Source organism: Anopheles arabiensis, chromosome 3, assembly GCF_016920715.1.
Source record: "Anopheles arabiensis isolate DONGOLA chromosome 3, AaraD3, whole genome shotgun sequence".
NCBI lineage: Eukaryota > Metazoa > Arthropoda > Insecta > Diptera > Culicidae > Anopheles > Anopheles arabiensis.
In genome coordinates, this window is record NC_053518.1 from 40,422,172 (window position 1) to 40,438,478 (window position 16,307).

Sequence of the window (16,307 nt, forward strand, 5' to 3'; positions counted from 1 at the left end):
GTAATTCTTGTCTTCGGGCGTCCTGTTTTTTATATATCAGTGTTAAGCACTTAAGGCAAATAGTTGCATGCAAATAAATAATTTTCTCCAAATGTGGAACAAAGATCACCAAAATCTTTTGCAATAATTATTTTAACGTTATAATTAGTTTTAACCACGTTCCTGTTTTATTCCCTTTTTCTAACACAAAGTGTTACATTAATTCAATACACCAACCAGTAACGACGTTAGCACGCATCCCGTTACTGGTTCTCGTATCGGGAGGATAAACAAATAACGGCTGTAACACAAAAAGCGTTACTTGTGCTTTTGCTATTCGATACTAGATAGCGCTAACATGATAATCTCGTTTTTTCATGATTGAATTGCAAAAAAAAATGTCGTTCTGTTTCTTTTTCGTGTGAGTTGTAGAAATATTTATTTGTGCTCATTTTTTTCCCATTACATAAGCCATGTTTAGTTTTTTAAACAAAAAGGAATGTACTTAAATTACTAAGCTCTCAACATTGGTAGGCAGCTCTTTTGCTAATTGCTGTTGCTCGTTACCATTTTGGATTATTTCTTCCACCAACGGTAATTTCAGCACCGTCGTATCCAGCTCCTCCGCATTGTTCGTCAAGTTAAGCCGTCGGCAAAACACCAAATCACGCAACACTCCCAAATTTCGATTTACGAGCCGATTTTCACTCAGATTAATAGCATTTGCCGTGGCGAGGTAGGAAGTGTAGTGTACAACGCTCAATTGAAGTCCGGAAAGATCGATTCCCTCACTCAATTTACCAGCTTCGATCCATTGTTCTAGCCGATTTTCGATCGCCCATTTGCTGGCAAGATCAAGATAATATCCTTTCCGAAGTTCGTCGACCGTTTCCAGCTTCGTCAGATGTTGGCGTATTGTTTCGTGATAGCCACGACGATCGATTGCTTTCATTAGCAGGGCTGCGGTAAGCAGCGTCCACTTGCTGTCCGGTTCGTACTCTAACAGCTCGAGGCAGGAGGCGAGTTGGGCCTTCAGCACATCCACAATGGCCGACCCGAATTCGTATCCGAACTTTGGTTTCTTTACACCGACCGCACCCTCCGCCTGTATGGTTTGCAGCTGAAGGGTGAGCTCTTTTGTATCAGGCGTGATGATTGAAACCATTCCTGGGTTGGTATCTTGCTTAATGTTAAACGCACTTCTAAGCGTCCATGTCGTATCAAACGTGTTCCCGTCGGTAGCTGGCATCCATTTGCTTACGTCGTTGCAATTATCACAGCAAGAAACTGTAAGCTTGTATCCACCCGTTGACAGGTTGATCGGTTTGCTGAAGGACAGTACGGCCAGGTTTTGCATGGCATCGATACGGCAAGCGGCCAGATCGAGCTCTGGCTGTGCATAGCCTAGCAGCCAGCGCTGGTAAAACCACGCGCTGCTATCGTTCGGATCAGTAAATGCCGCCGTAAGCACGAGTTCCAGCTCCTCTTTCAGTTTTTCTTCGCTGATTGGACGCGATGGATCTTCCACGTTGGGGTAGAGCAGCGGCAGCAGCTTGCTGCGGTAATGCCACGACGAGTAGTTGGAGAAGTTTTTCTCAATCTTCTCCGTACAGAAGGCGAACTCTTTCTCCGGAGTCACGCCTGCCTTTTCCACCACATAACGTCGATAGTCCCAGCAGTGGACTGTAATTGAGGGAGTAAAGAAAACATAGCTTTAGGACTGCTCCAACGACGTGTCTACAGTGCACTTACAGTTACGCTCATCCAGCTTGAGGTACTTGGTGCATAGGTCAACCTCCTTCTGCCAGTCCGCCTTTGGTGCATTCTCCAGTATCCAGCAACGATGGTGCCAAGCGCAGTACGATTTTGGATTCACCATCAGGCACATTTCCGTAAATCCAAGATCCTTATCGAACACCGCGGAGCTGTCCTCACTGGTGGTGTTTCCATCGGCATTAGAACAGAACATACCGATGAGTCATCCCGACTCGGTCGAGGACAAGAAAATGCACTCACCCCTCTGGCCTCGCCAGTATGCACAAGCGACGCAGGTTCCACAACGTAGCTATATCCGGATTGCTGCTCAACAGTTTCGCCGTTAGCTCCATCATTTCGGCATCGTGTTCTTGCGCAGTTTTCTTCTCCAAAATACGTCCCATCGCTGCGCGGAACATCTTCACTTTTTGTTGCTGTTGCAGCTTCTTCCGGGCCGCCTCTTCAGCGCTCGTGCGGACTTTTAAACGACCATGCTAAGCAAAGGTAGGTATTTGTGATGAATGGTGTAGATGTTTTAAGATTTCCAACGATTTACGTACCATTTTGAGACAATTTCTAAGGCGTTTTCGTAGATGCGAGCAATGCAGAGGTTTGTTTTGGTGATTTGTTATTTTTTTGTTGTCCAGAGTTTGACATTCGGGATAACTGTCACCCAAGCAACAAATTTCCTCGCATTGTCTAGTGCTGCGGGCCTGTGGTTGAGAATATGTGGTCAAATTTATGTTTATATGTGATTTTACAACACAGATAGATTCATTTATAATAATTCCCCACTAAAACATCAAGATTATTATCGAAGTCAAAAAATAATTTCCATTCGAGCAAGAATGAGCTGGCACTAAACATTCAACTGTGTAATTGTTCAGTTTTGTCCAGTTGGTTTATGCATTTACGCTCAATGTGCTGTGAAAAAATCAACAAATCCATTAGTATCGGAATATCCGTGCCGAGGTACAAACGAGCCACGGATAAGCGAGCGCAAGCAGTTTGAAATCAGACGTTGAAGAGAGAGGTGGAATTGTCGCTCGCCGGAATTGAAAAGTGCGTGCGCGTTTTGTTTAGATGTGCGGGTAATTAGTAAAACAATAGAAACGTTCTAACGTGCGTAAGTGTTTGTGCGTAAGTGTTTGTGCGTGCTTTACGAGCAGATGTTTTCGTTCGGAGTTCGTGTGTATAAGCATAATTATGTAAAATTCATCCCTAGTAAGTGTGCTACGAAGATTCTCCCACGCATGGCGCGGGTTATTGATTTTTGTGTTTTGTTACATTGCATGCGTGTGTGGAGTATGTAGTGCACAAAAGCGTTTTGCAAAACAAAATAAAAGAATGCCAAAAATATCGTGCTTGTGGTGGCAATTGTGCGTGTGCGGGTACCGGCAAAATGCCGGTTATACTTGGCGCGGTTACCATTGCCGGTACTTCGGTTGAGTTGCGTACAGTGTTTGAATTTTGCACTATTTTATCAATATCAGTGTTGGCGCTACTTTCAAACAGTGAACAACGTGTGGTGAAAAATAGTGCCAGCTATAGATGTATGAAATTAGAAGGCAAATATGGCCGGTGAACAGGAAAAACATGGCCTGCTCTGTGCGCGGCAGCTGCTGTTGTGTCGTCGGCGGTGTGTGGTGTGTGTTGTACCGCTTTTAAACCACGCGCGTTTGAACGTGAAAAGATGCGATATTTGAACCCGTTGGGGGAGCGAGCGATGAAGATGCTGCTGCCGATACTTTAAGGCGGTTTATTTATATTTTCCCGCTTCTTGAGTTGCGTGTCGTTTTCCGTTCTTCTGCGTCTGCTGTTCTGCTCCCGAACGGTTTCATCTGGGGCTCGAAGATCGTGACCTCCCTGTGAGTGCGACGTGCGCTTGGGGGAGGAGGGTTGATGTTGAACCTTGAACGTTTTGGAAGAGCGACGACATGCCGGGCGGCGGCACATACATTGCTTGGAGTTAGGCTGGAGTGTGTAAATCCAGATCAACGCAACCTTTGCCATGGAGCTTGTTTCCAGGTTTGTAGTTTCAATTCCTTCCTTAGTTTCATATTCATTCCAGTATAAATTATTGTGTTGGCATCTTTGTCCATCAAATATTATATTCAGTTTACGTTACAAGGGATTACAATGGAGCATTGTAAGTGCGACACTACATCAAAGCAGGTTTGGTCAATTGTGGTCAGTGAATATCTGTTATACAGTGGCGGCAATCTAACACTGGACACCTAATATGTTCATCTATCTTCTAACTTTGGGGCTTTCTGGACAGACAATTTATCGGAAAACTTGATTGATACATCGTTGAGGACACTCTTAAGATATATATAAAAATTGTTTAATTGAAAAGGCGTAGGTCGGTCCATTTGAAGTTAAACATTCTCTATGTCTCATCAAAACGAGTTACTTAAACTTCCCATGTTGGCTTTCTAGTTTCTAGTCATTAGTGTTGATCCATATGATGCATTGATACTTGTATGAATGTGTTACATAAAATAAGTTTAGAACGTCAATTTCGTCAAAATCAATAATATGGCTTAGTTTTCCATGTTTTTAGATATTGTTTCATTTTGTTTTGCCCCAGCTTAGTCAAACAATATTCTAATTGATGTGTAAAAACTGTATACCTATAGGCCATTGTACAGACGTTGACGCCAAATTTTAACTCAAACGCATCAATTTTAGACAATGCTCATCAATGTTTGCCTTTAAGGCATCTTTTTTTGTCTGTAAGTCATAAATTTTTGTCTCTGGTAGAAATCATGCTAATTCTACACGGTATTTGAGCAGATTTATGACAATTGTAATTTTACATCACATAAAAAACAAAAACCGTGTAATTTGACAATTTTTTGTGAAGAAGTGGTGATATTTTATAAATTCTAAAGCTATTGTTTACATCTGAAAATCCATGCCAATTTTTGCCACTCAATTTAAGCTTCCAAACTTGGCGTAAGAATTGTTATGTTTAAAATGGTATCAATGAAATTATTAACTACTTAATTTAAATTCAATAATGTTGGAACACACAATTTCAAACATTACGTTAAATTTTGTGAAAAAAGCGATGACTCGCAGTCAAAAATGTATGTCTTAGAGACGAAAATTGATGCACACTGTCAAAAGTTGATGCCTTAGAGACAAAAATTATGATACAATGTCAAAAATTGATGTCTGAGAGACGAAAATATGTAAAAATAAAGTCAAAATTTAGCCGCAACGACTGCTAACTATCCAGAAAGCTTCAATGAAATGAATGCTGGTATGTTGTTATTGAACAAATGTTATCCACACTTACACTGTAATTGACGAGTGAATTAATCACCGATACAAGGTCCTCCCTTTGGTCGACGACTCATTTACAGTTGTTGTGCTAAAAATGAAGATGATCTTAATGTCACTGGTTATAGTGACTTTCGTTACCGAGGTTATCAGCACCAGAAACGGCGCAACATTCCAACGATTGGAAAGAATTTCATCAAAAACCTAAGTAATGCGATAATCACCTTTGCTTCGTTATCAGAATGTTATCATGAGTCAAATGTTAACTCAATAAAAATATGGCCAAATGATGGAATGTGTACAGCGTCCAAAGCACAGCTAATCCTCGCGTGCCACAATCACTTTTTTTAAGAATAATATTTATACTTTCTTACGAGAGGAAGAATATTTAATTTGTCTTGTAGTGAGCCATGACCTAACATTGATCTTGGTACTTTTTCGAGACATGTTTGCGATTAACGGTCTTTCGAGACTGTACTGGTCGGGTTTCTGCGCGTAAACTCTTTTCTTCTAAACCATTCGTTCATAAAACACAGCAAACTTTATGAACATGTGTGATGAGGGTATGTTTGAGCAATCATCAGGGGAGACCACAGTTGTCACGTTTGTTCTGCGCATACAACAACATCGGCGCGCAGAGACGATCACCCATTTGCGCGTTCCCGGCATCGGGCATCGTGCAATGATGGTCTCCAATTTTTCCCCCCTGATGCATTACTCTTAGTTTGGGTGTAGTAAAAGTAGCTAGAATGAAGAGAAATAATGTATGTATATACATACTACCATACACACAAAACAAACAAAACGCAACACACGCACGCGCGCATCCATTCTGTAAGATATTAAAATTCAGAGCTACGAAAAGCATCTCACACAAGCATCCGATGCGTCTTAAATTTAAAGGCTAAAAGAGCGTGCACATGTGTCTTTTGCGAGCATGGACCAGTGTTTTAGCGTGTTGCCCCGCTGGACTACATGCTCCCCGTCAGTGGTGTGTTCGATGGAGAAACAGCCAAGCAAAGCGGAGCAGAAGAGGAAATCGAAGACGAGCAGCGTTAGCTCTTTACATACGGGAAGCATAAACCACAGCTTCCGCAACGAGCGAATGAGAGAGAGAGAGAGAGTGGGAGACCCGGCCAGTGCGAAAATACCTTTGAGAGGTATCCAAACCTCCAACTTTAGAAGCAAACACACCAGCACGAGACGAGAAAAGATACACAATTCGGCGAAACGCGAGCAAGCATAAGAAGGTGAACCATCAGGGCAAAAATCAAAACACCCTATCACATTGCTTGCACTTTTTTGTCGGTCGTTTTGGGTGGATGCTTTGGAGCTTGAATGGGATTTTTGTTTCCCATTTCGTTCCCAGACGCTGCGGTTGTGGTGATCTTCCTCTGGTTTCCCCATTCCATGCCCGGCATGTCGTCCAGCTATGGCAGAAACGTGGTAATGCGTCGCCGCTAGGTCAATTGTTTATTGCCCGAACCCTTGACCTGTGGGGGGCTCTCCCCACTGGCCGTTGTTTGTTGTGATCGTGTCCGTGGCGTACGATCTCGAGGTGTGATTTTTCATCTCCCCGTGCGTGCGTTTATCGCTCTTTCTTCCCATCTGCACCTGCTAATGATGCCGACCTTTTCCTCATTCGCCCGTGACCGGGATGATGGTTCACGGGAGAAGCAACCGTACCGATGACCCTTTCCTGTTCCCGGGGGCACCTCGACTAGGGTGGTTTTGGTTTTTTATTGAGCAGCGTGTGTGTGTGTGTGTGTGTGTATTTTAGAATTTTGGTGTCTTTCCATTGCATTATCTCGTAAACATGCGTTTTTCTTTTCAAAGATTCACAGCAAAGCAAATGTATCACAATGAAGTGTACGTATCGTTTTTTTCCGTTTTAAGGGCACAGCGCGTATGCGAGACACTTTCATGAAAAATGATCCTGCTCCATGGTCAAGCAACGGGATGGAAGACGCACGGACGCGCCCGTGGTTCATCAATTATGCTGCACAGTCGATTGTCTCTAGCACGTTGCAGCATCCATCACTCAAACACGCGCAGCGCCGTGGTGTGTGCGTCAGTTAACTATGCGCGCGCGCCCGTGGGTCGTGGTGTATTGGAATGTGATGGACGTTCTGTGCCGAGCATTCCAATCACCGACCGGCCAACGCATGCGACAGCTTAGCTATTTCTGGTGGTTTTATGTCGAAGGCGAAAGAAAGAATGATCCATCGTGTGCTGGTAGTTCGGCGTGTACCGAGGAGAGGGTTTCGAATGGAATTTTCCTTCGCAGTTGTGTGTGTACCGAATGCAATTTTTCCAAAAAATGGATTATTTAGTACTTGAATATGTCATGCTCTTTGAGGGGTTTTGGATTTTTAAAAATCTCCCAATTTTGGATTGAAACGAAGCGAATTAGTGGGTTAGGCTTTGTTTGCAAGATGACTCAAATCAAGCTCTTTACCGGTCGACCAAAAAGATCAACAAACAACATACAGCTCAGACAGCAAATCATGTTTCTTCTCCTTTGCTCAATGTTGCAAAGATTCGCCCTTTAGTCGAATGGAGGTGGTGTCACGGAGCGAGGGAATGTATTATTTGATTTAATTTGCCCGACCATGCGTAGAAACCGAATGGAAGGGATTATTAAATTTTGCCTTTACCCCGGTCATGTGCTCATCCGCTTACCCTGCCTCCCATTGAATTCGCCAAATATGTCCAAGAAAACGTGAACGTATGTATTTTTGTCGTCGTTTTCTTCCTATACTTGCTGTTGACGGTGCCACCAGCAGGAGCGCAGTGGTGGAGTTTAATTATCAAAGATTTCTTTCAAACATTCGAACGACGCAGTAGCAGCCACACGGGGTCGGTGTTGGTTGTTGGTTGTTCGATTGCTTAGGGTTTTTCCTACCCTGGCCACAGTCATGACCGTGCGGTCATCTTCTCACCACACACCGGCATGCATGGCCGGTATTGGTGGGGTCTACCCCCATCGGTGTGTTCTCCATTCAATTATCTTTCATGAGTTTCAGTTTGAGCGTAAAATCATAATTCGGTTAAAAACTTCTCTTCCTGCTTAGTGGCAGGAGGTTTCGAGCGTATTGGTAGACTATTTTTTTATCGTTCGTTGGTTCCCCCTGTTTTTGTTATTCTCGCATTGCTGGGCATTGGTTGAGCATTAAAGAAATCGAGGGAAAATAACACACATCTCTGTGGCGCTCTGTCGCCGTTTAATAGGATCAGGAACGTATTAAAAGTCACATTCGCTGGTGACCCCTGTGGAAGGTGCGTTGTGAGGCTTTGTTTCGTAGCCGTCACGGAAGCATACGCAACGGGACAAACCTGCGTTGCTGATTATGATAAATTGAGCAAGGATGAGCATAGTCGTACAGAGCGAATGTGCCTACCGGAATGGATCCGAACTCTCTACAATAAAGTGACCCATAGAATCCTCGCGTACCATTTCTTCCCGGGAAGCACTGGTTGCCTAGAGAATTCGAAATTAATTCAATTAAACAGGGAACGGAATCTATTGGAACGTTTGCTCTTCAATGCATTACGACGTTCTGTAACCTGGTTTGAAGCTGCTTAAACACAGATAGACTCATGGAGCTGCAAATAGAATCAGGTGGAGTTTATAATTGTCCATGGCTGGTGTATTTCATTGAATCTCCGTTCCCTGCATAACATAGGACTCAATTATCTCACAATCCGTATTTCACATATAGATTGTAAAATCAATGTGACCGCAGACCGTTCACCCTGGTGCACCGTTTATTGGTGTGCAGCACTATCTTCTTGATATATTTTTGGAGTGAATTGCTGTTTGCATGGCTCGGTCGCATTAGTGAAGTGGGTTTTATCAGATCCTATATCTCGGTGCAGGTTTGCTCTTGGTGGTAGTAAAAAGGGTTTTAGCACGTTCAGTAGATTGATTGTGAAATGGCTCATAGTTATATTGCATGCTGCAATGTTGTTTGAAATAGAGATTCGATGTTTTCTTTGGCTAGAATGACTTTTGTAATTCGGGTTACCATTTGCAGCATTGTAGAACATTATCAAACGTTTACCTTCTCAACTGTGTCTCGAAGTTGAACGAGTTGTAATGAAAATCCCGTAGAGTGCAGCTTTAATGTTTTTTTTCGTGCATATGGAACGACTGAGCTTTATTCTTATGCTTTGGTGTTTTCAATTAATTTCATTTCATTTCATGTATTTGTCTGTCTATTGACTTAACAAAGTTGCTTATAATGTAACTTAAACTATAAAGACAAGACATAGTGCGAGGAAAGTGAGGGAAGAAGAGGATAAAGAGCAAGAAAAAAATATAGATATGAAAAGGGAGTCAGCTAGAACTAGGCAGTGATCGGAGTCTGGATCTTAATGACTCTGACGAAATGCAATAATCAAACAAGTTTGAGGATTCGTTGAATTCACGTATGCATGATAATAATTGAACTAATTCATTTCAAGACTCATAAGTTACTACAAGTCGGTCCGGCCGGTGTACTTTGGCAAACCTTCATTTGATAGTTAGGAAATCATAGTTTCATACAAAGTACTTACCAAGCGTTACTCACATCCTGCCAATCTCCATATAAATTCTCATCCATGAGAGCGACCAACATCAGACTCATAATCCCACCTGTAGTCTATCTAGCCACCTTGAATTTTGAACAAAAAAAAATATTATGGATGCAACTTTTTTTTGTTAATTTTGGAACAACACTGGAAGTGATCAACGTTAAATAAAGCTCTGTGGTTAAACACCTTTTGCGTAATGACCTACTTGGTCATGTCGGCTTATGCAGGCTTGGGAGAATTACATACATTTCGAGATACTATAAAAACTGTAATTCAATTCCAAGCTTTGCGCAGTCGCGCTTTTACTTACGCTGAGAGAACCATAATTTTTCCATTTTTTCCATAATTTTCAATAGATATTTTTTTTCAAATTTCAAATCAATTTGAAATATGTAATCCATTTCAAACGGCTTATGTGATTGAGTAAAATTAAAAGATAGGAAATTATTGGATTTTTGCAGTTTGATTATTTTATCAAAATTAGATTTTAACGTTCAATAACCAAAGAAGCTGAAGGTATCATAACTTATGTTTCTCAATAACGTGTATTTTGTATTAAATTGATCCGATGCGGCGCGGGCATACTTGGGAGTTTTTGTTAAAATCCTAGATGACCCTAGATCCTGTCTTTGTTTGGAACAGAAAATATTGAAATATTTTTTTATTGTTCTGACAGTATCACAGGAAACAATGATTGAAATGTCTTACATCAATGCGTTCGATAAGGTTCCATCCAGTTCACCCTTTTTAAGTGCATCAATTGCTGCAGTGCGTGTTCGAGAACCTACTCGAACTATTTGTAAAATCACGCCTACACACCCAACAAGGCAACGAAGAGTGTGCGGAAAGTGCCGAATGCAAAACTGTTGCACTTGAAACCCAACTTTCATAATGCAATGAATGAATAACCAGCGAGAATCCTCCAGCTCCTGCCTTACCAGCAGCTCTCTGGAGTGAGATTCGGCTTAATTGCATTTCACTGTTGCGCCATCGTTTGGTTCTTCCTTTCCGCTGCCCGGCTGCTAGTGGGTGGTGGTACGTTCTACCATTTCCGCGTACAAATTGCATGAAGGCTCTCGCGAACGCGGCGAGTTTTATTTATTAATAACTATTGCAACTATGCACTTAGACATGGCAGGAACGGGGGCGATTGCGTTACGCTGGAGAAGATTACTGGCAAACGCTACCCGAATCTGTGGATTCAAATCCCGTTCCTCCGTTTTGTTGGTGTTATCTTTCCCCGGCAAGAGCGGAGAAGGGGGTGCGGTGTGCATTCCCTAGGCTCGGGCATACGGGGTAACAAACACGCTCTCAGCCGCACGCTGCAACAATCGGTTCGGTCTGCCGACCATATTTATGGTTGATCCTTCCGGTTTGCAGCTTCCCGGCTCGGATTGTGCGCGGTCCGTTAAATTGGCGTGTTCGGTTGCCAGTTGCTGCGAGTGAACAAATGAAAGTTACTACTTGCTGTTGGTGATGCAGCGCCTGATGCTGTTGCTGCGCGCCGGCAACAGCAATTGGAACTGCATTGCCCAGTAGCGCAACTCTTGCCGCGTAGCACACTCCAACGAGTAGTGTACGTCATTGTGGGCTTTTGTGGCGGCTCCACGCGACACCGGGGAGCCGAGGGTATAAGGAGCAGTTGTTGTCGTTGGTTGTTTTGGTCGATCCGTGGGTTGTGCAATGCTGCATCGTATCCTGGGTAAAGATAAAAGGGACCCGATCCGCTTGGAAGCCTGGCTTCGTCCCGAACTGCTGGAGTGAAACTAATTCTCATAAAATTTAATTTCCATTCCGCAGAAACGGTAGCCATCCACCTTCCTCCACTCTTGGACTATTTGTCTCGTGAGTGTGTCGCTGCCAGGACAGGTTTGCGGTGAAACCTTACACAATTTACAGTCAAAAGCTTGTGAGAAAAAAAGCCGCTTTTGTTGAAACATATAGAAAGCCCGTTACGAAAAAGGCTAAGGATGAAATTGATTTTATTTTCATTTTATATTTATTTTTTGTTGGAAAAGTTTCACCTTCCAACAAGGATGAGGGGATGAGTTAGTTTATCGTGCGCACTTGGGCGATGGTATGCAATTGATAGAAAAACGGTTTGCCGGCTTCCGAGGCGAAAGTTTTCCGGCTAGTTGGTCTGGTTTTGGCAGTGTTGGTAGGCATTGGTTTGGGTCCGAAAGAGCCTGCCCCCTTACCAAGTTCATCGATGGTAAATTTTAATCCAAACCCAAAACTGCACCCGTTCATCAAGCAAACGAAAGCAGGGTTTGCATTTTTTCAAGCTAGGCCGTAGGCGTACGACTGAGAAAAACAATTTCCCACCATTGCGCCCGTTTAGATTGAGTCCGGTTTTGTTCGAAGCGAAAGGAAGGATATGTGTGTGTGTGGGAGCCAGTTCCCGGTGTGGGTGTAGATGTTTAGGTCAACGTTGTAAGAGCCAGCCATGGAATGGATTGCTGTCGTCGGCAATGAGCCTTTCGTTCGCTTCGGCCCCCAACGTTGACGTTCGAAGAAGGGTGGCAATTTGTATAATTGCTTTTCTTTCGCCCCGATGCACCCTGCCTTCTAGGTGAAACGGTGGAAAACTTCGACCTAATAGCTACTATTACGTTATTGTTTTACAAGGATTATCGGACGCTCGGCCGGCCTGGCAGTGACGTGTCGTGATGGGCGGTCGTACAGTAGCAACTGAATTAAATCGAATAATCAAATTACTACGGCAGATTGAAATGCGAACAAAACTGGACGCTGCGTAAACTATTTTTGCATTTTAAGAAATCATTAAGCTTTTGTGAATTTAGCACATGTTTGTAAAAAGTATTTGGTTCTTTATTTCGCATGAAATCGTTCGTTCTTAGCAGAGTACGCAAAAAACCTCCGTTGTAAATAGGGCCTTCAAGGGCCACTCGTCGTGGCCAAATGACGCCTAATTAGTCGTGGCAGCATGAAACAACTGCAGGAAAGCGAGAAAAACCCGCGCAATGCTACTAACGCAAAGATAATTCCGTTCCCCTTGAACCGAACTGTGTGAACCCATCATTACCGTTTTGCTCGCTCGCTTTCTTCCCTCCCGTCCCGGCTAATGATGTTTGATTTTCTTCCGTTGCTGTGGCTTTGCTCCCCCTCCCCCAGAACGGTCAGGTTTTGCAGTGAAAATTTGTTTACCACCAGGTCGTGTGTGTGTGTGTGTAAGTGTGTAGGTACGCACTATACGGTTCTATAGAAGCGGCAAACCCAACCAGTCTTTGTTGCGCACCGTTTCTTTCTCTTTTTCTAATGCCACTGTAGAGCGCCATGCCAAGGAGGGGACAGGGAGTGGAGAGGAAACGTCGAAGGGAACGTTAAACGAGCGCCTTCGTGACAGCTTAAAGATAGGTTCGTGATCTAATTAGCTGCCGAAAATGATGCTTCCGTGCGCGCCTGGCTGGAGCTCGGCAGTCTCAAGAAGTGTTTCGGAGCAGATTGATTAATGAGTTGAGATCCTCGAAAATGGCTCCACGACCGCAGCGTGAGAGGTGCCCGGTGTGTTTGGAGATCGGCACTGCATGCAATGGCTGATGATATGGGTCTCCAACGGACCGCTGGACATAGTTTATTCTAATTTTCGCATCATTTTCGCACACGATCGAACCATCGGGATGAATGATGAGGTAGGAAAGTTCCGGGAGAGACGGTATACATTTTCACCCTCGTTGTGAATGATAAAATTGATCGAATTAGACGCATAATGATGAAGGTGTAGCGGCTGCGAGCTATAAATCTCTTTCCAGGAAGGGTGCGCTTAATGCAATTTACACTACATGTTTTAAAATCTCGGTGAAGTGGGAGCATACAAGTTGATGCCATAAAGATCGAACGTTGTATATGGTGTACCTCTTAATGTTATAGAATGTATCAAACCTCGTCATCACGCGGTGAGGGATATTTATGAAATGTGATAAATTGCTTTAATCACCTTCAAAGTAAGGTTTTCAATGACATTAAACAGTGATCACACAGCTTATGATACAATATGGAACATACAGTGGAACCCCGCATAACGAGTTTAAACCATTTCAGTGACTAACTCGTTATGCGGGAGGCGCTTTTCCATATAATTTGTATCTATGAAAAGTGAGATAATTGATTCCAGGACGCATCTGAAAAAATGCGTCATGTATACCACTGGGAAGATATTTCTATTTCACTGTTTCTTTTGATATTAATATGAAAATACAATTTTCAAATTAGAATTTTGCTTGAAGACGTGGTCACTTGGTTATGATTTTTTTTATTGTAAGCAGTTCTGCAAAATGTCACTGACTTAGTCATGACTAATTCTGGCTGAAACAAAATCATGTCAGACTCAACTCAAACAATTGGTGTGAGCATCACATGCTTGGTGACATTTTGTGCAACCAACTCTCGGTCAGTCACTTGGTCGCGATATTTTCTGTCGGTGATCCAAATAGTGCTCAAGAATTGGGTACTAAACAAAATGTCACCAAGCATGTCACCAACTGTTTTAGCCACACCTTAGATCATCTCAGTTGTGTATGTGAGCTGATTTGAGTCTCGTTTCAGTCATTAGTGATAGTGACTAGAGCAGTGGTATTGGGCAACACTATTTACAGCCAGAAAAATCATTATTATGCTTGCGCCGGCATTAAGCTCAGCTTGTCAGTCAGAGTATCGCGTTGGACTCAAGCATTCGCATGTCGCGTTTGGAATGTCATGACGCACTTTCATTGAGTATCAGCAATGAGCATAAAGCTACCACGTGTATGTTCATTGTTTTCATTGGTGAGCATCTCGGGATGCGCATGACAATTTGCAGCACTGCTGCACTGTTTTAGTCATCCGAAACTCTTCCAAGTGGCAACAATTGGCGTCTTCATTCAACAAGTAGGTCTAGAAAAGCGCGCATGAAACACTTGTCAATATAACTTACACTTGTGCCTGACAAAATAATACAAATTAGTTTTTTTTATTAAACTATGTGTAGTATGAAAACTCTCATTTGCCTCAAAATTAAATAAATGCTCAAAATAAACCGGTCGTAATCTTGATTTCACATCAAGACCGAAAAAATACTGAGCGATTAGATTTGCATTTAATGCTAAAAAAGGTACTGATGATAATATAAACCATCAATTTTGTTCTATAAGTTATTGTAAGTTCCAATCAACAGGGTGTTACTCAATTTTACTCAATGTTGAGATGCACTATGTAGACGGGTTTAGTTTAGTTTTCAACTAGATTCTAATGATACATTTGAAGTTCTATGCATTGTCGTTGTGGTGTCACACGTTAGATTAGACACATAACATGCTTAAGTGACGGTGCAAATTCATTCCCTTTTATCGAAGTGATAAAGCGTTACAGTGCTGCTGAAGGCATAAAGAGGAACTGGCTTACGTGGATGTGCATCATGTTCCGGGATAATAAAGGCCATCTGTCGTCTTATCTTCGTTGTGATTGTGCTTGGAATAGTTGAGAAGAGGCAATGTTCCCTTGCTTACCCTGAAATACCGTAACACCGTGAGGGAGCTAAGTTAGCTCTTAAACATTGCTTGAATATTGCTCAACAGCCTGTACACCAGATTTCAACGATTCTTGCAACCACAGAATGTGTTCCCCCGAAATGGGAGCAAATGTGTGTGTGTGTTTTTGCTGCTTTGGCCATTCGAGCGTCTGCAGCAAGCAACCCTTCCCGTGCATTCACGTCACATTACACCTCGATAACGATACCAATAAGAATCGCATTGTCACTTTGGAATGGAACCGCATTTGAATTTCAATAACCAATCGCCTTAGCACCCATTCATTCTTGGCCCATTTACTGTGTACGAACAGCGCAGGAAGCTTCGGGGAGGTGTAGTGCATTCTCTCGCTCGTGCGCGTGCACATTTTGTGCTCCTTCTGCTGCTCTGGTTACTTTCTGCAACTGAATGCAATGCATTTAGGTGTAATTCCCAATGCGAGCAGATGAGCCTTTTCCGCCTTGTTCCGTGCCTTTGCTCTTCGTTATATTAAAGCCAACGAATCATAAGCCTGTATCGGAAGATGCCTCACGAAAGTCGCATAACCCCTAGTGTGGAGAGCAAAATGGATACATCGCCGATCGCTTACCACAGATATGGGAAATTATGGCGGATATGTACACCACTTCACCAAATCAGCTTCTAGTCTGTTGGTGTGTGGGTGTGTTGTGTATATGTGTGCTGTGAACACTAAAACCCTTGCTGCACCGAATGAAAAGGTGTCTTCTGCTTGCGCTAACGCAACTAACGTGCTCAGTGGAATTGAAATTACCATAATCGATTCTTCGATTTTATGCTAATTTCTTACATCGTTATATATTTCCCCCTCCACCCGATCGAACCCGTCGCCGAATGCCTTGAAGTTTGTTTTCTTATGCGATACACAACCTCCGCGGTGCTATTACAACTCTGCGGGAGGAATGAAAGGGTTCATCCAGCGAGTCCTGGATTTCTTTGGGCTTTTTTTGTAGGGGTTTTTACCGACGGCGAACAGGATGGGAGGTAATGCTGACAGTTGTTTTTTTTTCTTCTTCAAGGAGTTTAATAGTGGTCCAATACAAGGAAATGTTTTGCAGGGGGAAGGGTGTAAAATACGAGCCCAAAATACTATTGGTGTTTTGTGTTATGTTGTAAGGGTTTGGCTGACGAGTACTGCCTGCACACCACGTTCTGGTCAAG

General features: G+C 42.9%; 2 protein-coding genes across 16 annotated transcripts in view; one reads left to right on the forward strand and one right to left on the reverse strand.

The window, feature by feature from the left end:
• Positions 1-399: 399 nt before the first annotated feature.
• Positions 400-2,398, reverse strand: LOC120903658 (geranylgeranyl transferase type-2 subunit alpha). Its single transcript, XM_040313219.1, has 4 exons — positions 2,295-2,398; positions 1,996-2,228; positions 1,732-1,913; positions 400-1,662 (listed from the first exon to the last, which is right to left on the reverse strand). Exons 1-4 carry the CDS (start codon positions 2,295-2,297, stop codon positions 485-487), a joined length of 1,596 nt encoding a protein of 531 aa, XP_040169153.1. The 5' UTR covers positions 2,298-2,398; the 3' UTR covers positions 400-484.
• A 351-nt stretch (positions 2,399-2,749) lies between these two features.
• Positions 2,750-16,307, forward strand: part of LOC120904608 (neural-cadherin) — a 251,518-nt gene continuing 237,960 nt past the window's right edge. For 13 of the 15 annotated variants that reach the window (XM_040314718.1, XM_040314723.1, XM_040314724.1 and 10 more), the window contains exon 1: positions 2,761-2,860. The gene's annotated coding sequence lies outside the window, so the exon portion shown is untranslated. Of the gene's footprint in view, positions 2,861-16,307 lie in introns of all 15 variants that reach the window. The other 2 variants (XM_040314722.1, XM_040314721.1) reach the window with 2 other exon arrangements.